Genomic DNA, 23715 nt, shown 5'->3' on the forward strand with positions numbered 1-23715 from the left:
TACGTCTCAAATGCTCCCTGTATGTCGTAATTGTACGCCCTAGGTGTTGCCGGGTCAACATACGTCCAACATACTCCCTGTATGTCGTAATTGTACGCCCTAGGTGTTGCCGGGTCAACATACGTCTCAAATGCTCCCTGTATGTCGTAAATGTACACCGTAGGTGTTGCTGGGTCAACATACGTCTCAAGTGCCTGGGTGTTTCCCGGGTCAACATACAGCAAAATGTCCCCTGTTTCTCGTAATTGTAAGCCCTAGGTCTTACCGGGTCAATATACGTCCAAACTTCCCCTGTTACTCGTAATAACACTTCCCAAATGTCCCCCGTTTCTCGTAATTCCAAACCAAAGGTGTTCCCGGGTCAACATACGTCAAATATGTCCCCTGTTTCTCGTACTTGTGAGCCCTAGGTGTTTCCGGGTCAACATACGCCCAAGAAATCCCCTGTCTGAAAAAAAACGGAGATCTGGTCGTCTCAGTGCGTCATGTGACTCATATTTTGTCATCGTAAACGCTATTCACTCAAAAACGACTTTGTGTCTTGATCAGACTCTATTATATACAGTCCTCCTTGAAATAACTGGACTAAACTGTATTAAACAAGAAAACGTCATTCGATGGTGATGTATGTGAAGCAGGGCGTGGAGTCATCCCACAGAGGTGTGTGTGTGTGTGTGTGTGTGCGTGTGTGTGTGTTAGTGTGTGTGTTAGTGTGTGTGTGTTAGTGTGTGTGTGTTAGTGTGTGTTAGTGTGTGTGTGTGTGTTAGTGTGTGTGTGTGTGTTAGTGTGTGTGTGTTAGTGTGTGTGTCTGTGTGTGTGTGAGTGTGTGTGTTAGTGTGTGTGTGTGTGTGTGTGTGTGTGTGTGTGTGTGTCCACGGTATATCTTGCTTATCGATCACATCGTCTTGACTGGGCGCTGCCATTTCGTTTGAGGCAGATGCAAGTTATGTAAGAGGTTGACTCTGATTGGTCAAATGGAGGGACAGAGAAGGGACATAACTCGCAATAGCCACGGTCGGGCTACAAAAAATTCCAGCCTAGTTCGGCAAGGGTGGAAACTGGACTTGTATTGTCAGTTAACGTCATTGCCTTGGGAAGATATACATTGTACTAACTCAAGCTTACAGTGATTTGACCCCAAGTTCAAGGCCGCTGTGTATGTTTCGGCTCGACACTTCCGGTGACCATTGTTGCCAGTGGTTACTTGGAAACAATGGTGAATCCAGTATGAAATTTGGATCTTTATGTGGCAGGTTGGTAAGCATACAATTGGAGAACAGCCTTTGACTGATATTAAGCGTTCATTTGATACCTCTTACTTATACATTTGAAAGCTAAAGCACTCGGTTCCAAATTAAAATAAGAGGTACTTTGTCTACAGTGGGACTTTCAAAACACGGTAGGTTTATCTCCTAAATAAAGGAATGCAGGGAGAATAAACCACTCGAGGCTGCGTTTTATTGTACAATAAACAACTCCCTCCCGTCATTTATTTCTTTATTAAATCAAATACAAAAAAGATAGGAAGAAGGAAGGAAGGAAGGAAGGAAACGTCAAGTTCCCTTGCATTTGCATCCCAAAATTACTGTTATTGTAAAAGTAGTGCGTCCCGGTCGGCCTGGAAAATAAGTGAGTGAGTGAGTTGGGTTAAACGCCACTTTTAACAGTATTCCAGTTATATCACGGTGTGTCAGCTTAATGTGGGAGGAAAGGCTTCAGACGTTTACTACTTCGGTAAAACCCACGAGCACGGGTATGGTGCTGACAAACCTAGAAACATAATCCGGGCGAACCGGGATTCGACCCCACAATCATAGGTTTCTGGCGTGCCCAAGGGACGGAACTCTGCACAGCGAATCGCGGCGTTAGACGACTGGGCCACCCGTGCCCCCTTTATGTACTAAAACAGACAACAAACATTACTACAGAAAACATCTAAAATTACAGAAACCACCTGGAGACTATATGACGGCGGCCTGAAAATAATCACTTCTGGACCAGACAATCCTACAAACATTATCGGGTCGATTCTGGCATTCGAAACGGCAATCAAAGGTATCTCACACGTCGAAGAGACACGCGCCACAGACGACCAGACCAACGTCAACGCGGCGTCATTCAGACGTAGATGACGGTGTTGTTGTAGTGCTTCCAGCCACGGATGATCTTATACAGTCTGTCTCCGGGGGATTCTGTCGGATACCCTACGTCACGACGTCCTAGCAACGTGTACGACGGCGTCAGTTCGCCGTAACGGACGCCGTGAGTAAGCAGTGTCAAGAGTGCGTCAAGGGCGGCTTGGCTTGGCTCCCGATCATTGAAGTTGCCAATGAAAGCGATTCCTGTATAAATATAAAGGCTGTTGCATGAAATCAGTGATGTTGAATTGACGTCAATATTCAATATCACCCATAAGAGCAGGGATGCAGCTGAAACTATTTTTAGTAATTCTCGCTGAACATTATCGGTTTCGCTTCATGCTGATTGGCTAGTTCATTCCAATTGTTTCACTGTTTCCGAAGAGGCCCATTGCAACATGACATCATATGAACAGTATCATATTGTCGCAAATAATAAAAAAGATGACGTCATCCATTGTTACAAACTATTCCGCTTGACGTCTTTCCAACAATAGTCCATATGACGATTGCATGTAAATAATTGCATCTGGACCAGACAATCCAGTGTTTCATTACGTGAGCAACGATACAAGCCATCTTGGTACATCAACACATTGTCAACCACAACTTTAGGACTATTGGATCGACTAAGTCATCTTTTACGACCTAGAGACCTAGAGACCTGGAGACCTAGAGACCTGGGACCTAGATTAACCTAGTGTCCCCACGGAGGCTCTAGGTGGTGTAGGTGAGGTCGCGTTCACGATTATTGCACTTATAAAGCGATGTGAATGCATGTGTGTGTGGCTGTTTGTACAAGTCCGCACTAACGCTGATTTTATAGTGCTACACCACTGAGATACCATGCCACAGTTTAAAATGAATACGGACAGAGTATACTGACTCCGAGCCGACCAGTCCTTGACCGGGGATTGAACCCCGGACATTCCGCTCTGCAGGCGGAGTCTCTACCACCAGGCCTCGGGGGCGGTAATGAATATTTGTTTGTTTGTTGTTTAACGCCACACTCAGCAATATTCCAGCTATATGACGGCGGTCTGTATATGATCGAGTTTGGACCAGACAATCCAGTGATTGACATAATGAGCATCGATCCACGCAACCAAGTCAGCGAGCCTGACCGCCCGATCCCGTTAGTCGCCTGTTACGACAAGCACAGTCGCCTTTTACGGCAAGTATGGGTTGCTGAAGATCTATTCTACCCCGGAATCTTCACGGGGGCGGTTATGAATGCAATAATCATAAATGGGAAGAAGGTGGTCAGACTCGGTGATTTGAATTATTGCGTTTCATTGGACTCCGATGTATTATTTTCATGGTTACAATCTGAGTCAATGTCTTCCTCTATCTTAACCACCTCTCTCGGCAACACTCACCAACAGATATTCTGTTATAGCCATACGTGTGTGCCCCCACGGCGCCCCAGCCTCGCCCCTCGTACACGTTGCCGTCATCGCCGATAGCGAAGTTGTAGCCGATGTCGGACCAGCCTAAAAAACAAGACGTGATGGACTTAGAGTGAGTGAGTTGGGTTTAACGCCGCTTTTTTAACAGTATTTGCGTTATATCATTGTGTGCCAGCTTAATGTCAGACGTTTACCACTTCGGTGAAACCCATGAGCATGGATATGATGCTAACAAACCTAGAAACATAATCGGGGCAAACCAGGATTTGACCCACAATCATAGGTTTCTGGCATGTCCAAGGGACTCCAAGCGAATTGTGGCGCCTTAGAGGACTGATGGACATAGAAGAACCATCTTTTAATATCTATAGGCACGATACAGTCAAGGGATGGAACCATCAACCTTCCGCTATCTGGACCAAGCATAGTCGCCTTTTACGGCAAGCATGGGTTGCTGAAAACCTATTCTTTCCCGGAATCTTCACGGGTCGCATGTCAGTGTAATATGGGAGGAAGGTCCAAAGTGATGCTGGTCATAGACGTTCACACTATGGTGAATCCGACGTCCGAGTTGATAACAAACCAATAATGATAACGAGGCAGAATCCTGGATTGAAGTCCACGACCACAGGACATGACACTCCTAAGGGAAGCAACTCTGGCATGCACAGGCATTTGTTCCTCTGCATTGTATCTGACGTGGAGATCGAGTCAGAATGTGAAATGTAAGGGAAGTGAATAATGAAACGGTAAACCTATATATCAAACTCTCTCTGTTCAGTTCAGTTATGATCGTATTTCAATAGTAGCATTGCTCCTAGTTTGATACCCCAACCAATCCATAAGGGACGGACCATTCTCTCTTTGTCTTCCCGTGTACCCCTCCCTCTCTCTCTCTCTCTCTCTTTGTCTCTCTCTGTGTCTCTGTGTCTCTCTCTCTCTGTGTCTCTTTCTCTCTGTCTCTCTCTCTGTGTTTCCCGCTCTCTTTGTTTCTCTCTCTCTCTGTCTCTCTCTCTCTGTCTCTCTCTCTGTGTGTCTCTCTCTGTCTCTCTGTGTCTCTCTGTCTCTCACTGTGTTTCTCCCTGTGTGTCTGTGTCTCTCTCTCTGTCTCTCTCTCTGTGTCTCTCTCTCTCTGTCTCTCTCTCTCAGTGTCTCTCTCTGTGTCTCTCTCTGTGCGTCTCTCTCTCTGTGTCTCTCTCTGTCTCTGTGTCTCCCTCTCTGTCTCTCTCTCTGTCTCTCTCTCTCTGTCTCCCTCTCTCTCTGTCTCTCTCCCCCCTCTCTCTCTCTCTCTCTCTCTCTCTCTCTCTCTCTCTGTTACAACCTGTTATTTAAACATTTTATTTTTTTTACAAAATCCTAAATCCTTTCGATGATTATAAGTCATCTCAGCAATGTCAATTAATATATATTAAAAAATACATATATACAAAAAACATATGCGAAGAAGGAGCCACATCGATTGGTCAGGTACTGATTCGCTGGATTACAGTGGCAGTTAGTATCAGTTAGTATCAGTAACACGTGGATGTGCCCCGGGAACCAGCACACCATATCAATGGCTTATCTCCCTTAGTTGCTACAAGTTCCCTACCACGCCCATCCACGTGGAAGTTCTGGTAGCACTGCATCAGTCTCACGCAGTCCTGGCTGTAGCTGCATCCTGCCGAGGCTCCATGGTGAATGATGACGTACTGGGGGGTCTCCTTCAGTCTGTCCACTCCAGGGCCAGCCGGCCGGGCCCCCCACACAGCACGTGCCAAGATGGTGGGGGACGTGGGCACGAACACGCCTGAAATGTTCTCCTCTGTTAAAGGTAGAAAGTTATCTTGGACCAAGTCAATCTGAAAAAAAATAAAAAATAAAAAAATAAAACAATGTTCTTTCTTTTTGTTTTCCTGTTTGTTACCCCCAGAGCCATTATTGATGGAATAATCAGAAGCTTCATCATTTAACAATCTGGAGACCGCCCTCTTAGTCTAGTGAACACAGCATCTGACTAGAGAATGGAAGGTCGGTGGTTTGAAACCCTGGCCTCACCATACCAAAAGATGTTATAGGGTGGTATTTGTTACCAGGGCCCCGTTCCTCAAAGCGATCTTAGCACTACGATGATCGTATGTTGAAGTATGGGACTTACGATCACCTTAGTGCTAAGATGGCTTTGAGGAACGGGGCCCTGGACTATAGTTTTAGGTAAAATGCATCTCATAAATAATACTAGAAAATTGAAACAAAAAATTATTAATCCTTTGAAATGATTGTTGTCGCTATTGCTTCACTGGTTGGAATTGCGTTGTATAAGCATTAAGCTACAGAAAGGCTTGAGTTAACGCACAGAGTAGAGGGAATCAATAGACACAAAGGCAAAATGATGATTCCCGTTCATTGCCACATTTTACCTAAAAGATTCGCCCTTGTGATGATCACAGAGTCCTCAAAGTTCCTATCTACGCGAATCAGTTCAAACGATTTGTCATCCCAAAGGACTGGCGAACCAACCCATTTCCAGTGGTTGCTGCTAATGTTTGGTTATAATTGTGTATACTACTTCTACAAGAAAACACAGTCCATAAGAGCCGTTGGAAATATTCCGCAGACCAATGGCTTTGCATATAGTCATATAATTACATGTGACATTTCCTTTGCATGTATTATTATCTGATAAAATGCTTTCAGTTCAACAACCTTTCAAGGACCAATGTTTTGTCAGTCTCAAAACCACTTGTCAGGAGGGTACAGCGAGGATTACAAAATGGTTTCGATTTTTGAAAAATATTATCATAAGTAAAATACTCCATGTTAAAAGTTAATGTAATATCCTGTTTTATGTCTAAACAAAAGCTTTACTTTTTTACTTGTTCTCCTCCTTTGCTTATACTGAATCTCAAGGAGAATGTGTATTCCTCCTTATTACTATTCATTGCTGTGACAATATTGTATTCATTGTCTTTACGGAGACAATACTTTCATTCGGAATTCGCGTCATACACCGCGTCATAGTGGTTAAAGCTTTCGCTCGTCACGCCGAAGACCCGAGTTTGATTCCCGACATGGGTACAATGTGTGAAGCCCATTTCTGGTGTTCCCCGCCGTGATAATGCTGGAATATTGCTAAAAGCGGCTTAAAACCATACTCACTCACTCACTCCACAGTACCACAGTTCTTTGAGTCACAATACCCTAACATGTGGTAAGAGGCGACTAAATTGATCGGGTGGTGAGACTCGCAGACTTGGTTGATGTCATCGTATCCGCCATGCATGGGTCGATGGTCATGATGCCAATCACTTAATTATATGACCCAGACTCTTCTATTTACTGGCCGACGTCAAATAGCAGGAATATTTCTGGGTGTGGAGTTAAGCAATAGACACACACATACCTGACTCCCACGCTGGGCTGGTGTAAGTATTCCGTCACTACCATCATACATCGCACCTTCCTGAAGAGCGGCCAAGGGGACACGACTCTCTCCGTGTGACTCAGTGACGCCAGCGTTCACGCAAGAACTGTCAATTGTTTCTACAAATGATAGAAATGAGAGTGTGTGTGGTTCTACGCCGTGAGTTCGAAATTATTGCAGTGTGTTGCGTCGTGATATCTCGGAGGTTTAGTTCTATAAAACCGACACACACACAATAACCACTGAAGTGCAATATTCATGATCGCGACGTCGTTGAAACGGATTTTCCCCCACCACTACCTTTAAAAGATTGTTGGAGAAAAGGTGAAAATTGATCGTTGGTTTGTTATCATCGTCCAGTAGCATCAACCCCAACGCAAACTCGGCCCTTCACACTTCACCGTGATATAGCTTGAATATCACTCACTGTGTCGTACACACAAACCGGGGGGCACAGGTGGCCCAGTCGTCTAATGCGCCGCGATTCGCTGTGCAGAGTTGCGTCCCTTGGGCACGCCAGAAACCCATGTGGGTTCGAATCCCGGTTCGCCCAGATTATGTTTCTAGGTTTGTCAGCACCATACCCTTGCTCGTGGGTTTCAGGGCTTTCCTCCCGCATTAAGCTGACACGCCGTGATATAACTGGAATACTGTCAAAAGCGGCGTTAAACCGAACTCACTCACTCACAAACAAACCTGTGAGGAAAATACATGTGTCTGCAAGTTATTCCCTACCGTCTCCATCCTTGTGGTCGTCCTGGTAACGATGTTTTCTACCCATGCATTTATCACCGTCGCCCGCCTCTGGTCCGTGCTGACTGGAGGGGTCGTGGGGAGGTTTGTTCTGACCGGCACTTGGTGGGTGTGGCGCTCCGGCTTCCCAGGCTGCACGTGGCACAGTTGTAGGACACCCGGCCATGCGTGTATTTGAGATACCATCCGTCATGTGTCCTGGCAGAAACAGTGTTACAGTATTATATTTCGGAAAAAAAAATCTTCGTCGCTGGTTGATGATGAACATTAGGTTAGTCAGAGTTGTTTCTGGGGGCCGCCTCCGTGGTCTAGTGGTGGAGTGTCAGCCCGGAGCGCGGAAGGTCCGGGGTTCGATCCCCGGCCGCGTCATACTAAAATATGTTAAAAGTTGGTACTTGTTGTTACCCTGTCTGGCGCTCGGCATTAAGGGGGAAAAACAAGGACTGGTCGGCTGGGAGTCAGTATACTGTGTCTGAGTGGGGTATTTGTGTTAAACTGCGGCATGGTATCTCAGTGAGCTAGCACTATAAAATCGGCACAGATGTACACTCACATTCCCGTCGCTATGTAAGTGCAAATATCTTGGACACGACGTTAAACCCCCTTTCACCTCACCCTTTTCTAGTCTGGCAAACTTACAATGAGAGAATACAGTTTAAAGTTGAATGCTGAAATAGCCTAGCAAGAACACGGCGACCTGTATATATTTCGGGGTGAATAATTTCGGTTAAAACTAATCATCCCCTTTCGAGTTAACTCCGGTGTTTAGCTACATGTTACGTGCAAGTTTCTTGGCGGGGTGTTAGAACTAGGACTTACCTCTGCAGTTCTTATGAAAGGATAGGTTACCCGTCTTCAACCATCCCGTCTGAAATAAAGTCGATAATGGAAGCAAGTGAGTGAGTGAGTTTGGTTTAAGGTCGCTTTGATTTGTTTGTTTGTTTGTTTGTTTGTTGTTTAACGCCGCACTCAGCAATATTCCAACTATATGACGTCGGTCTGTAAATAATCGAGTCTGGACCAGACAATCCAGTGATTAATATCATGAGCATCGATCCACGGAACTGTGATCGATGACATGCATCAACCAGGTCAGCGAGCCTGACCACCCGATCCAGCTAGTCGCCTCTTACGACAAGCATTGTCGCCTTTTATGGCAAGCAAAACATTATTTAGAAACAGCACTTATTGACAGTGGAATACGGCTGAAATTCTATATAGTAATTGATTTTTACATCGAAGTATTAGCTCAATTGAAAATAACTTGATACACTACTCGTTCCATAATCTGAGAGTGCCATTATACAAGAGGGTAATTTGAAAAAAACAGATCCTTATATTTTCGTCACGATATCGCTGAAATGGGATGAACATCTTACTTATACACATTAGGATAACCTACACACTGCCACACACTTACGGTGACCTTCACCTTGGGGGCGTAAAGACGTGTATACAGAGAAACTGAAAAGCAGTCGCTGACCTTGTTGTTGACCTTGACCTGTACCCAGATCCTGCCGCTGGAGTTGAACGACTTCCCCTGCAAGGTCACACATTGACCAGAGGTCAAGGTCGTTACTGGCGCACCTCGGCTTCCGTATGTAGTTCTTATGTGGATTTGGGCATTGGCGCATACGCACTCAAAAGGCTCTGGATGGGGGGAAAGGTGTGTGATGTGAAATTTCCGTATGGGTAAAAACTGAAAAAATCCATGACACATAACAATACTTGTTTCTTTGTTTGTTGTATAACGCCGCTCTCAGCAATATTCCAGCTATATGATGGCGGTCTGTAAATCATCGAGTCTGGACCAGACAATCCAGTGATTGACATCATAAGCATCGATCCACCAAATTGTTATCGATGACATGCGTCAACCTAGTCAGCGAGCCTGACCACCCGATCCCGTTAGTCGCCTCTTACAACCAGCATAGACACCGTTTACGGCAAGCATGGGTTGCTGAAGACCTATTCTACCCCGCATCTTCACGGGTCTAACAATACTGGCATCAGATACAATGAAATACATTGTTATTGATATTATCACTCTCGTCTTTATTATTTTGTTTATTATTTTGGATTTTGAAGCGATAATTCATCGGGAGTCACTGTTACGTATGCGTGAATGCAATGCATGATCAAAATAAACGATCATCCTTACTTCAAATACAAATCCTTCACGTAACCGGGGCGTTACTTTGCCTTAAAGGGGCACTGATCTAACGCCATTCTTCGGACTGGTTGTTGCCTTTGTTATTGTTTTTTCCCCCGTGAGTACCCGGATGATACGCAACGCAACTGAGCGTGACCAGAGACTGGGCTACCGTCTGCAAGGACAGCTAAATACACTTGGAGGCTGGAGGCAATATTTGTTTTACGCATTTTTGAATAAACACTGATTGGTTAAATGTGATCTATAAAGATTCGACAAAGGGCGCATGTTAATTAATTTCTTCAGCCTAAACAAACAGACAAAAAGAACGGCGGAGCTCATCGGAAGTAGTCATTTGGAAATACCCCAGATGGTTATAGTTTAATACTAAAAAAAAGTAACCATGCAGTGAAAGCATTTTCGGTTTTCGGATTGCGTCGATAATACGACTACTACTCCCTTGTTGTCATCCACGTTTTCTCGTATAACCCTACACTTGTGTATTTGTCGTCATTCACTTGATGCTCAGTTAATGAATTTATTACAGGTACAATTAGTGGTAGCACCACTTAGATTACCTGACAAAGGTTCTCATTTGGCATTTATTGTGTCTGGGGTAATTATTCAATCTAAATCCAGGTTTGAAGTGAGGTGAAATGTGCGTTATGTAATATGCACGTGGCAGCCCAGCAAGAGATGAATGATCAGTTGATTTACTTTGGTAAATCAACGGATCGTTCCTAGTCATCAAAGGATTAACAGAAAATACGTTGATTGATTAATCACTGTTATCTTGCACAGTGGATATGTCAAAAGTGAGTGTTTACATGTCTAGGTTTACTAAAACAAAGGGAATACACTCATATCATGGCGTGAAGTGCCGATGTAATAACAACATACTTTGTTAACTGATAATACGTTGATTGGTTGCTCATTGTTATCAAACTCAGTGGATTTTTTAGGAACCGTGGACGTAATGAAAATAGTTGTCACGTGGCCTTTCTCAGCCAACCCTTGAGACTTGACACCTATGTGAAACACCTGAAACAATCCAAGTGATCAGTTGAGAAACGAACACTGGTTATAATATCCCGAAACGATATATATCTTTTAGAATATTTGATAGTTACAGAAACACGTGACATCGAATAAGTTATTTTGTATAGCTGCAGATGAGTGGGATATTATTCCTTTGTGTGGATATTCACGGATACATTCCTCGAACAAGGAAGCTGCCTATTTATACACATAAATTTGGTAAGTTGTAATTATGGTATTTGCATTTTGTTTTCCTTCATTTGAACCGATTCGTTCTTGGTTCTCTACGTCTTGGTTGGGAAATTCTTCAATGCGCGATAGACGTTGTTTTCACAGGTCATTTCCTTTGTAAGCGTGTATAGATTACCGTCAATTTGTAAAATGTGATTCTCTCAGGCAATTTATAAAATGTGTAAAATGTAAAATGTCATTTTGACTAAAAAATCTGTCCAGATTGATTAAGACGATCAAAAGGGCCTACAAACATCACAACAGATTATTCTGTAGGATTAGAAGCCAAACAACATAGAAATGTACTTTTCAACGTTACATTTTCAGTCTCACGGTGATGACATTAAACATCAAAATGTTTGGAATTCGTTATCATAATAATACAGATGGAAATGTTGTTCAGTCACTTTGTAAAATAACTGAATATTTAGACGTTTAATAAATATGTTACACATTTTGACAGTAAAAAAATATACACACTATAAAAAAAGCAATGCTCAGATGAAATATTTACTTTGTGTTGCAAGTCAAAATAGTGTAAACGAAAATTGCAAAATTACCAAGCAAGTGACTTATCAAAACTTCGTCACCATTACCGATGCTACCCACAAAGATACCTACATTTCCTTATTATCTCGAAAACTGTATTTCATTTTGTTGATCAATGTAACCATACGCTCTTATTACTACCGGTATCCATAAAAGTGACTAATGCGCTTACGAATGGCGCAACAGAGGTCGCGAGCTAGTCTAGATTTCTGCTCTACATCCGGGTACTCACTGGGAAAAAACAATAACAAAGGCAACAACCAGTCCCGGGGAATTGCGTTAGATCAGTGCCCCTTTAAATGGTGGCGAGTCATGTACCTTACTTACCGTTACACTTCTTTATGTAGATGTCAAATGTCAATAGCCAGGCACTCTGCAAAATATTTTTAACAACATCGGAACAATTATTAAAGTTTGTTGATTTTGACACTAAAGTACTCACGGAAGTTTTTTCGATCTCAGATTTTAAATAAATGCAGTTAATATACAAAATATATAAATATTCAAACAACTCAATTAGTACTAATTAGGCCTTGGCACAAATACAGCGTATCAAAGGTTTTTTATTTCTTTTTACACGTAAAAGTGTGTAAAAAATAATAACAAAACAGACTATTGTGAAACTGAGCATAACCAGGTGTAAGTAGATCAAGGTGAATGGTCATGACCTATGTCACCTTGACGACAGGTGAAAACAGGTGCTTGAAACCCACGTGCATGTGATTTGTCAGTGGTTAGTGATTTGTGAGTGGCATTGTGGGATAGTGAATCATCGTCAAAACACCAGAACGTAAAAGTAACATATTCCCTTCTCAAACAACAACCTACATGTCATTATTATTAAGTACATAAACATAGCTGTTATTTTTATTGTTGTTTTGATAACTTTTTTTCCAGGCTTATTTGCATAATGCCTTTAGCCTGTTTCTGCCATGTCAATTTGGACTTAGTTTTATTTTTGAATGTTGAAAGTGCCTACAAATTACCTCCTGTAAAGTACATTTTGTATTGAGCACTGAGATAAAACTAGCAAATCCAGACTAGTACTTTTCCAGTTGTTTTGTTATTTCGTATTTACATCTACGTAATGCTTTGTGTCGATTATTAAATCCAGAAAAACAGGTATTTTTTTTTCATTTCCATGAGTACTACTACTACTACTACTACCCATGTGTGCACATTCTCAGCCCACAGGGTGTCATACAACCCAAACGACCTTTTAAGTCGCGATCGGCCCACGGCATAGCTTTTGAAATTCCTATACGAGCCCCTCGTTTAATTCGATGAATAAAATTCATTTATGAAATCAGTTTCAATTCCTATTGACTCAGTCGACGTCTCCTCACCATCCCGTGGTAGGACACGTGGGCATATATCCGGCCGTCATTGAGAGCCCGCTGAGCACCGCGGTACGGAAGACACCTCGGGGAACTCAATGTCCCGTAACTGTCATCGGCAGTTTCCGTGTAGTTCCTCTCGATCGCAGTGTCCACCGATGCGCATGCGCAGCGACTGGCAGGAGGTGTAAACCCAAGGGTTGATGTTACCAAGGCAACGGAAATTACTTTAAACAGCATCTGAAAAAAACGTGTGATTTATATTAACAATCGAGAATAACATCGAGAGAGCGTTTGATAACACGCCACGGCCTCGGCAAGTCATAAGTTATTAATAAACCGGGGATTCCCCTAGCGATCTGACACCGAGCTGTTCAAGCGTAACCGAACTGCGCCTTTGTATATTTTCAAATGTAAACACACATTCTTCCTTTCGACACAGCTAAACTTTAGAGCTTATACTCTACCTTCTTTCGGAAACAAACAGTATGATCAATATCAATGATGAGGGATATTGTATATATAATGATAACCTACACTGCACTGACAGCACACAGCACAAAACTCACCTTCTCGCGGAGCTGGCGACTGGGAACTGACTAAGACTGGGTCCGCGTCGCATGACGTTGCAGTGTATTGCGTCTTTGGAATAATTACTTTCGTTATGGCCTTTCCGAAATTATTGCTTTCGTTATTGAAAACATGTTATTTCTACGAAAAATGTATTTGTAATTATTTGGAATATTATTGGAAGAGTAATTTTGATGGCCTGTTACAGTGTACAGTGTACGTCAGTGTTGTAGTGAGTGAGTTGGGTTTAACGTCGCTTTTAACAGTATTCCAGTTATATCGCGGAGTGTCAGCTTAATGTGGGAGGAAAGCCCGAAGTGATGCAGGTCTAATACGTTTACCACTTCGGTGAAACCCACGAGCACGGGTATGGTGCTGACAAACCTAGAAACATAATCGGGACGAACCGGGATTCGAACCCACAATCATAGGTTTCTAGCGTGCTTAAGGGACACAATCAGTGTTGTAAAATGCGAGTGTTTATTTCTACATAGCTTAGTGCTATTACGTCGCGAGGGGATTCGAACCCGGTCCAGATATATGACCCCACTAGTACATTATATTCTTATATATATGGAATAACTTATTTCATCAATCAACAAACAAAGGTCAGACTCACGCTGACAAGAACAATTCCTAGTCTCTTTTTGTTTGCGACTGGACCCGTGAAGATCCAGCGTTAGAATTGATCTTCAGCAAACCATTCTTGCCGTAAACCCACTAGGCTTGTCGTAAGAGGTGAATTACGGGACTGGGTGGTCAGCCTCGCTGAATTGATTAATGCATGTCATCATATTCCAGTTGCGTGGATCGATGCTCATGATGTCTATCACTGGATTGTCTTGTTCAAATTCGATTATTTACAGACCGCCACCCTATAGCTGAGCGTGACGTTAAACGACAAACAAATAAAAAAAACTGGTATAGGTCTAAGACCCTCATCACATTGTGATGTCCTCGAGCTGATACGCCGTGATATAACTTAAGTATTGTTCAAAGCGCCCAGGACCCGTGAAGATCCGGGTCTGAATAGGTCTTCAGCAACCCATGCTTGCCATAAAGGCGAAAATGCTTGTTGTAAGAGCCGACTAACGGGATCGGGTGGTCAGGCTCGCTGACTTGGTTGATGCATGTCATCGAGCCCAGTTGCGTGGATCGATGCTCGTGATATTAATCACTGGATTGTCTGGTCCAGACTCGATTATTTACAGACCGCCGTCATATAGCTGGAATATTGCTGAGTGCGGCGTTAAACAACAAACAAACAAACAAACAAACAAACAAACGCTTGCGATTGGGATTGAAAAGGACTGGTTTCACATTGAATGTCATGAATTACTCTGCGCTATCATTTACATTCGTTGGGATTATCGCCAAATGACGACTTTACGGCAAAATAGATTTGTCAGGTAAGAACACGTTTAGTTTAGAAATGATCATAGTTTAAGAGGTGAATTGTTGTTCGTTTGATACACTTTGTCGCCAGACGATGCACGATTCTATTCGTATTAGACTGAGACGGATGCTGGTGACACTCGGATTTTAACTCGGATCTCTATCTCCTTGTCCCCATCTTCCTATGAATCTCTGTATCCTCATGGAGATCGGAAAAATAAATCATCAGTTGTTGCGGTCCACTCGGTAACGGAATAAGGGATGTAATAATGTACATTGCCCCTCTCCAATATAATCCTCTGGTGGAGGCACTGGAAATGCAGTGTTATAATGCAGGGGAACTAGCTTAAGAGGTAAACGTCTAGACCTGCATTACTCCTCCCACATCAAGCTGACACATCCCAACTCACTACACGCACAGGGACATACTCCCTGTATTGAATATATGTATATTAATTATAAGGTTTCTCATTTAAAAAACGGGGACACGGGTGGCCCAGTCGTCTAAGGCGCCGCGATTCGCTGTGCAGAGTTACGTCCCGTAACAATGAGTGGATTAACACACATTGCCACACACAACAGATATAGTTTACACCCCTAAATTAAGAAGTTCGGTGCCTTCGAGTACAGGCATGCACACATCTTGACAGATTTTTGACCGAGTACAATTGTGGGGTCAGTTTGCCTGCAGCGGGTGACTGCGTCCAACGAACAATTTCATGCAACACATACCGTATTTCGTCTAACAGACGCCGAGTAAAAACCGAATTTGAATGATACAAGTTGGGTCTCTTGCCCAAGGGGAGCTCTCATTTCGGGTCGCATGATACGCCTCGATATATACCACGTATCGAACTTCTCCTTGGCTAACAAGAGGTAACGCAGCAATGTAAAGATTGTGTTACGTAAGTACATGCACCCATTTACAGTTGAAATGCAGAAACAAATGAAAAACACAATTATATCACTGAAAAGAAGTTTAAGAACACCCGATTCTTTCATATTTTTGCCTACAGTTAATCTGTCATGGCAGATTCACTATAGACATATGAAAGAATCGGGTTTTGCGTCATTTCTTTTAAGTCGACCTAATAAATAATATAATTTGTCCATACCCAATATATATTGTTCATAACACCGTAACATAGAACCCTTGCTCTTCGCACGATACAACGAGACTGCGTAAAGATGAATAAACTACTGTATTTCGCTTTAGTTGGTCAACTTTATAAGAAACCGATCAAAGGGAGGTAACTCTAAATAACTATCCCTCAACAGCAATTACGAACACGGAATTGAGAATCCGTTAGGGCAAGGATATACGTATCATATACGCTTGTTGACGATGCTTGATATTGTCACTGGTGGTGGTTTCCAAGTAACATGCAGGCTCCTTGCAAGCTCACACGGTGAGTGGGGAATTCATGTTAAACTGCGGCATGGTATCTCAGTAGGGGGAGCATTAGAAATCGGCATCAGTCCAGACAAGTACAAGCAAACACTGAATAAATTCTTCAATTATGAATCCCATGTTTGTTTGTTTGGTTGTTAATTGTTTAACGCCGAACTCAGCAATATTCCAGCTATATGATGGCGATTTGTGTTTAATCGAGTCTGGACCAGACAATTGACATCATAAGCATCGATCCACGCTATTGGGATACGATGACATGCATCAACCAAGTCAGCGAGCCTGACCACCCGATCCCATTAGTCGCCTCTTACGACAAGCATAGTCGCCTTTTACGACAAGAATGGATTGCTGAAGACCTTTTCTACCCCGCATCTTCACGGATCTTACATGTCAGGAAAAGGTTTACCTCGAGCTCTGCGTTTATCTCTGCGTCAGACCCGTGAAGATTCGGGGTAGAATAGGTCTTCAGCAGACGACTATGCTGGTCGTAAGAGGCGACTAACACGGGATCGGGTGGTCAGGCTCGTTGACTTGGTTGATACATGTCATCGATCCCACATTGCGAGGATCGTTGCTCATGATATCAATCACTTGATTGTCTGGTCCAGACTCGATTATTTACAGACCGCCGTCATATAGCTTGAATATTGCTGAGTGCGGCGTTAAACAACAAACAGCAAACCAACCTCTGCGTCAATATATTATCAATTCTAGCAACTAGTATGTCTCGGTTTGAGTCCAAATAGAGAGAGCCGTATGGGCATATCAGTTAAGATAAGATTGAAGAATATTTGAAAGATTGAAGAAGCGACACACACTTATAAATGCCTTAGTGATGTCATTGAGATGTCACTTTATCTAGAGTAAGATCCAAACGCTGCTGATGTGATTGTATCACACATGATTGAATAATGTATTTGCAAGAAGTAAGTGATATTGATAAGAGTTTGAGTGGTTAAAGTAGTTTCTGGGTGACTAAACATTTCACATGTGCACACTTCACCAAACGATCACGACCGCCTCCGTGGTCTAATGGTAGAGCGTCCGCCCGGAGAGCAGAGGTCCGGGGTTCGATCCCCGACCGCGTCATACCAAAAGATGTTAAAAGATGGTACTTGTTGTTACCCTGTCTGGCTCTCGGCATTAAGGGGCTAAAACAAGGACTGGTCGGCTCGGAGTCAGTATACTGTGTCTAAGTGGGGTATTCATGTTAAACTGCAGCATGGTATCTCAGTGAGCTAGCACTGTAAATCGGCATCAGTCCGGACTAGTACAAGCAGACACACACACACACACACACACACACACATATGCATGCACGTCGCTATATAAGTGCAATAATCTTGGACGCGACGTTCACCTCACCTCACCTGGCGTTCAAGAAGTTCGAGCGGTAGCAAATGGCTGACACGACCTTAAAAACAAAAAAAAATATGCTAAGAACTGTTAAACCAAACTGACACAAGGCAGTAAGAATATCTGGAGGATATCATACTGGTGTCCATGTCATTCTATGACTACGATAGACTATATTCTGTAATTTCCAGAGGGAAAGCCCGATTTATATGAACCCCGTATGTTTGCCCTCGAAGGTAAATAAATATGCGTATGGTTGACCATGCGTTAAGGCTGTAGTGGAAACGAGCCTTTGCTTTATGGGAATCTGAACAGATTTAGCGGCCATATGCATATGGTTCGTATGTAGTGACGCGGAAAAAGCTGTCAATGATCTTATAGAAGTGAGACGAAAAAATAATCAATTCTAACTATGTGTTTTATTTTAGAAGATTATTGGTGATTTTCCAAGTTGGCGATTGCAAGGTACCATAGGAACGTTCAATCGGCTTCCGATCCACACAGAGCCGTGAAGATTCCGGGGTAGAATAGGTCTTCAGCAACCCATTCTTGCCGTAAAAGGTGAATATGCTTGTCGTAAAAGGCGACTAACGGGATCGGGTGGTCAGGCTCGCTGACTTGGTTGATGCATGTCACATCCCACATTGCGAGGATCGATGCTCGTGATATCAATCACTTGATTGTCTGGTCCAGACCGGATTATTTATAGACCGCCGTCATATAGCTGGAATATTGCTGATTGGCTATGCTAGGACTTACATAATGTTTATGTGCTTACATTAACTTAATTAACAAATGATTTTTCTGTTGGGAATAATATATTTTATTTACTTTGAACGCAACTCTTTTTAAATAATTTTTTAAAGCATGTTTATCAATGACGTTGCATGCAATGTATTATGGTGATTTGGGGAAATAGTGTCAGTTAGACTTGAATATTGTAACTGTGCACAACATCAATGCTTCAAGCATTCATAAAGTTGGGATGAGTTACAGTTGGCAATATGATTGTCTTTGTAAACTCTTCACCGAAGTGGTAAACGTCTAAGACCTGCAATACTTCAGGCTTACCTCCCACATTACCGATATAACTGGAATAATGTTAAAAGCGGCGTTAAACCCAACTCACTCACTCACTCGTTGTCAAGTTGTTTTTTTCCCAAATTTCAAATATTATGCGTTATATCCCAAAATAGTAACATCAAGTATTGCTTTGAAAGCAAAACTCAGCGGACCATTGAAGGTTACCAGTTAAGAGCAAACATTCATTGGCGCTTTTGACTTATAACTGCCTGAAGTGAGGTGAGGTGAAATTGGGTTTAACGTCGCGTCCAAGATTATTGCGCTTATATAGCGAAGTGCATGCACGTGTGTGTTTGTGTGGCTGTGTGTACTAGTCCGGACTGATGCCGATTTATAGTGCTAGCCCACTGAGATACCATGCCACAGTTTAACATGAATACCCCACTCAGAGACAGTATACTGACTCCGAGCCGACCAATCCTTGTTTTGGCCCCTTAATGCCGAGAGCCAGACAAGGTAACAACAAGTACCATCTTTTAACGTCTTTTGGTATGACGCGGCCGGGGATCGAACCCCGGACCATCCGCTCTCCGGGTGGACGCTCTACCATTAGACCACGGAGGCGGTCTATAACTGCCTGAAGACGCGTATGTTAAGGACATTAATGTTGAATGACAGCATCACATGTTATCACTGTATGTTGTAACGGCAGCACCACAATCACAACTGCCACTGACGATATACAGGAGATCCTCACAATGAGATTTGTTCAAAACGTTATACAACTGGGAGTTCTCGCACACGTGTTTGGATTTGGAAATTCGGAAAAGATCTACTTTGATAAAAGTCCTCTTGGACCAAAGATGTGTGAGGTGGCGTGTCGTCACACCATGGGCTGCTCCTCTTACATGTTCTTGGCAGCGGAACTGAGGTGCAAACTGGATAGTAGCCTCATTGACAAGGACAAAACGAAGTGGACGTTGGTTGCAAGGAACACACAGGCGAGTGCACAACTTAGAAACACGTGTTTGTTCATTTCATGAGAATATTTATATATGTTTCAGTCAATCTCTCAGATTAGTCATTTGGTAAAATGGGGCATATGATGATTTCGAGAACCATTTCTATAAGAATATGAATATTTCAGGGCGATTATTTTAGTCCTTTACTTTTCTGTTTGTATCAAAACTCCTTAAGCTTTTTGCTTGGCAAAGAGGAAGTTTATCATCCTGGACCTCCTCGGCACAGATCCTCATCATCCCTTACTCACATCCTTTACATGGGTGACCTTGAACGTATTGCCAATGGAGGGTCCAGACTAAACAGATTCTCCTTTTATTTTTCCAATGATATCGGCATGCCCCTCGGGCTCGACAAATGCAACAATATTCATCTAAAACGTGGCAAGGTAGTAGAGGGAGGATCAGTCAGTTTACTTAGGGGAGGAGTCAGGTCCTACACGTAGAAGAAGGAGAAGGTCAGGCCTACACGTACTCAGTGATGCAGGTTGGGGACAAACTCCCGAATGCCCATATCAAGGAAGAACTTCGGACGGAGTACAAATGTAGACTTAAGAAAATCTCGAGCTAAACGCTCACAAAAACGTTAAAGACACAAATGCTTATGCTGTATCCGTCCTTTTTACTTTCTTTTGGTTGTGTGGACTGGACGAAACAAAAAATTCAGAGTATTGACACCCTCACACAATAGACAATAGATCCCACCAACCCTCCCCCCTTAATCGCTTATATTTACCAATCATAATGGGAGGGCGTGGTTTGATAAACGTTGGGGCTCTTCATGATAGAATTGTATTGTGCACTTTTGCACACATTTATTTGTCTGATGATCCACTTGTGAAGCTTGTCAAGACTCACGATGAAAACAAGGCATTCCACAGTTTTCCACGAGCCAGGGATGTGGGACATAATCTCAATGTCAATGTTGATTTTGTTGATGGTTCTGTACTGCTGGACGGTACAGAAATGTGTGCCAAGCAAGCGAAGTTCCATATCAAATCGGCCCAGACTCCTTGGTCGATACAAATGCACAGACAAATTTTGAGGTCATTGAGAGTATGGAAATATCTCACAAAAGTAAATCATTATTTCAAAGGTCACATATGGAACGACATAAGTAGATTTGTTTTTACCGTAGCTTTCAAATACAATAATGACTTATAGTTGTTGGTATTATCCCAGCTACATCGCAGTGGGGGAGTTTGTGTGGATTGTAGATTGTTTTTAACGTGTTAATAAAATGACTATGAGCATCCTCCGTGATAGTGTGGATGCTTAGTTTATCAAGTGAAAAAGAAAAAAACACAACCTATTTTACAGATGTATCTGATTGGCATTCTGCATTAGTTTCCAGTTAATTCACTTGATGAAAAGTGTTTCTGTTACCTTTACCATGAATGTGAAACATCTGATGGGACGGGTGACTCGCGCGTTGTACATCGCACGGAACGCGTTATGAACGTGTTCGTGAGTAATATATATTTGAGTTGTTGTGTCGAATTATTATCACCAACACCATACCTAAGTGCTAAATACCAAAAGTAAAACTAATAGATCAACTCTATGAAAATATTTTAATTCCAGACTAAAAGTGACTTACTGGCCTGCCCCAAAGGTTCATACATAATTTTCAACAAGGCAAAGCAATTCGCATGCGTGCACCGGTCACCTGTTCCGCTCACCCCCAATGATGACGCGGAAACTGCTTCAACAACGACTGCTGTTACCTCTACAACAGCTGCAACAACTACTGCCACTACTTCTGCAACAACAACTACTGCCACGACGTCTACTTCTGGTAAACAAATTTTCAATATATCCCCAAGTACGTGTTCTTTTCTACTTCTTGTTTTAGACCCGTGACGATCCGGGGTAGAATAGGTCTTCAGCAACCATGCTTGCCGAAAAAGGTGACTATGCTTGTCGTTAGAGGCGACTAACGGGATCGGGTGGTCAGGCTCTCTGACTTGGTTGATGCATGTCATCGTATCCCAATTGCAGAGATCGATGCTCATGTTATCAATCACTGGATTGTCTGGTCCAGACTCGATTAAATACAGACCGCCGTCATATAGCTGGAATATTACTGAGTGCGGCGTTAAACAACAAACAAACAAACAAAAACTTCTTATTTTAATGGATGTTTGGAAATTTCTTCTGGACCGACGGCTCATCAACCTCGTAAACAGAACGTGTTTTCGGAAATTTCCCGTTGTAATCAGGTACTACGTGTATTTAAACGGCTCTATTACAACCATTATATCGCATGTGAATGCTACGACGTCACTTATAAATGCTGTACGTAATATGCTTCCACGTCAACTCAACTTACCTCGTTAACAAAATACCATAAGTCCATTAGACTTCCGAAGTTCAAATTCCAATTGACAAAGTTGATCTACCAAAGGTCTGGAAAACTTCATGCTTTTATTCTTTTTTAAGAAAAAAGCTTTGCATTGTATACCTACTATTTCTTCTGCAATTTTTACTATTACGTCCAAAAACATTTGCGTTGATATCTTTTGGAAGAGCTTACAAAAAAAGAGTTTAACAGTAGTTTTTAAGCCACTTTTTTATTGTATTATGAAAGAAGGGATGCCATAATGCTATATTTTGTTTCTATTCAGCAACGAAAAACACACTGGAAGAATATGACATGAGGACAAGACTTCTGTTCATACGCCGACATTTTAAAAGTATTTACCAGCTACACCTACAAAATAAGTCCCTGCAGAAATATTTTACATTTAATATAGTGCCTCGCTGTCTTGCATATATGCCGCTATCAAGACGGATTATCATAGGTATGAGAGATAACAAAGGATTTAAACTTGTGTCTCACGCAATATATGATTCTCACACTCACATTCTAACACATGTTATAAAATCTAATGTTGAAACATTCTGTTCAATTGCAGTAGAAGAAAATTGTCATTTGGTCTTTTTATATCTTAAAAAAAGAAACATTCTCAAGATGTCCCTCGACGGCAGTGAGGCGGAAACAACTATCAAGACACCTCGAAATTGTTACGGTCGACGTACCTTAATGATTCAAAGCCACAAGACATTGTATATGTCCTGCAGAGATGGAATATACTCCGTGTTATACGAAGGCAAACACGTTACAGCGTTGATCGTTAAACAACGCTGGCCCGCATTTACCATAGATCATACACGTAATGAATTGTATTATAATATAAAGGACATTATGTATACTATGTCTTTGAAAACATTTATTTCAAATCGATTACTCCGTCTTCCGGCCACTCCTTCGGAAATGATTTACCATGGCAACCGTATATATGTATTTCATGCAGGATTTGGAAATCGGTACATTGGCCTTGTGTACAATTCTTCAAGTTATAGTTCGATCCTTTCAAAGCATAGATTTGGTTTTCATCAGATGTGCATTGTTCCGTGAGGAATCATGGATCTGCTTACATATTTTCTGTTGGCTGCAAAATATGTTTTGAATAAATGTAAAAAACGCTACTCTTTTCCATGACATGCAGCACTGATGTCAGCATTAAAGATGTGCATGTATACACATTTTCCTAAGCTGGGCACAACAGCGATAGCGTGAAACAGATTTGAAGGATAAGGGGACGTTCCAAACTATTTCTCAGATACGTACTCTATGTTACAAAGTAGACTAAAAGGTTTATGGATAACAACTTTTGTTTTATACTGTAACAGCGACGTTTCAGTATAGATCCTTATACCGTAGATCCTTACAAGGTAGACACAATTTTATGGATAACAACTTGTTATCCAAAAGTTGATATCCATAAAATTGTGTGTACCTTGTCACCTGTCAACTTCTAAGTGATGCCTATCAAACAAGACTTAGTTATTCGTATTATTACATCAAACATGATCACAGTTACAGGTTACAGTTTACTAAATTGACTGTAACTGTGAACAATCA

The 23715-nt window shown here is 42.2% G+C and overlaps 1 protein-coding gene across 1 annotated transcript; it reads right to left on the bottom strand.

Annotated features, from left to right (window-relative positions):
* Positions 1-1568: 1568 nt before the first annotated feature.
* On the bottom strand, positions 1569-13593 carry LOC139457688 (peptidoglycan recognition protein 4-like). Its single transcript, XM_071239043.1, has 10 exons — positions 13580-13593; positions 13020-13250; positions 12001-12046; positions 9187-9353; positions 8523-8571; positions 7686-7901; positions 6930-7069; positions 5139-5388; positions 3518-3631; positions 1569-2342 (listed from the first exon to the last, which is right to left on the bottom strand). Exons 2-10 carry the CDS (start codon positions 13248-13250, stop codon positions 2119-2121), a joined length of 1437 nt encoding a protein of 478 aa, XP_071095144.1. The 5' UTR covers positions 13580-13593; the 3' UTR covers positions 1569-2118.
* Between the last annotated feature and the right edge of the window lie 10122 nt (positions 13594-23715).

The sequence above is a fragment of the Haliotis cracherodii genome, unplaced genomic scaffold (genome assembly GCF_022045235.1).
Source record: "Haliotis cracherodii isolate W230 unplaced genomic scaffold, xgHalCrac1.p SCAF_12, whole genome shotgun sequence".
Lineage (NCBI taxonomy): Eukaryota > Metazoa > Mollusca > Gastropoda > Lepetellida > Haliotidae > Haliotis > Haliotis cracherodii.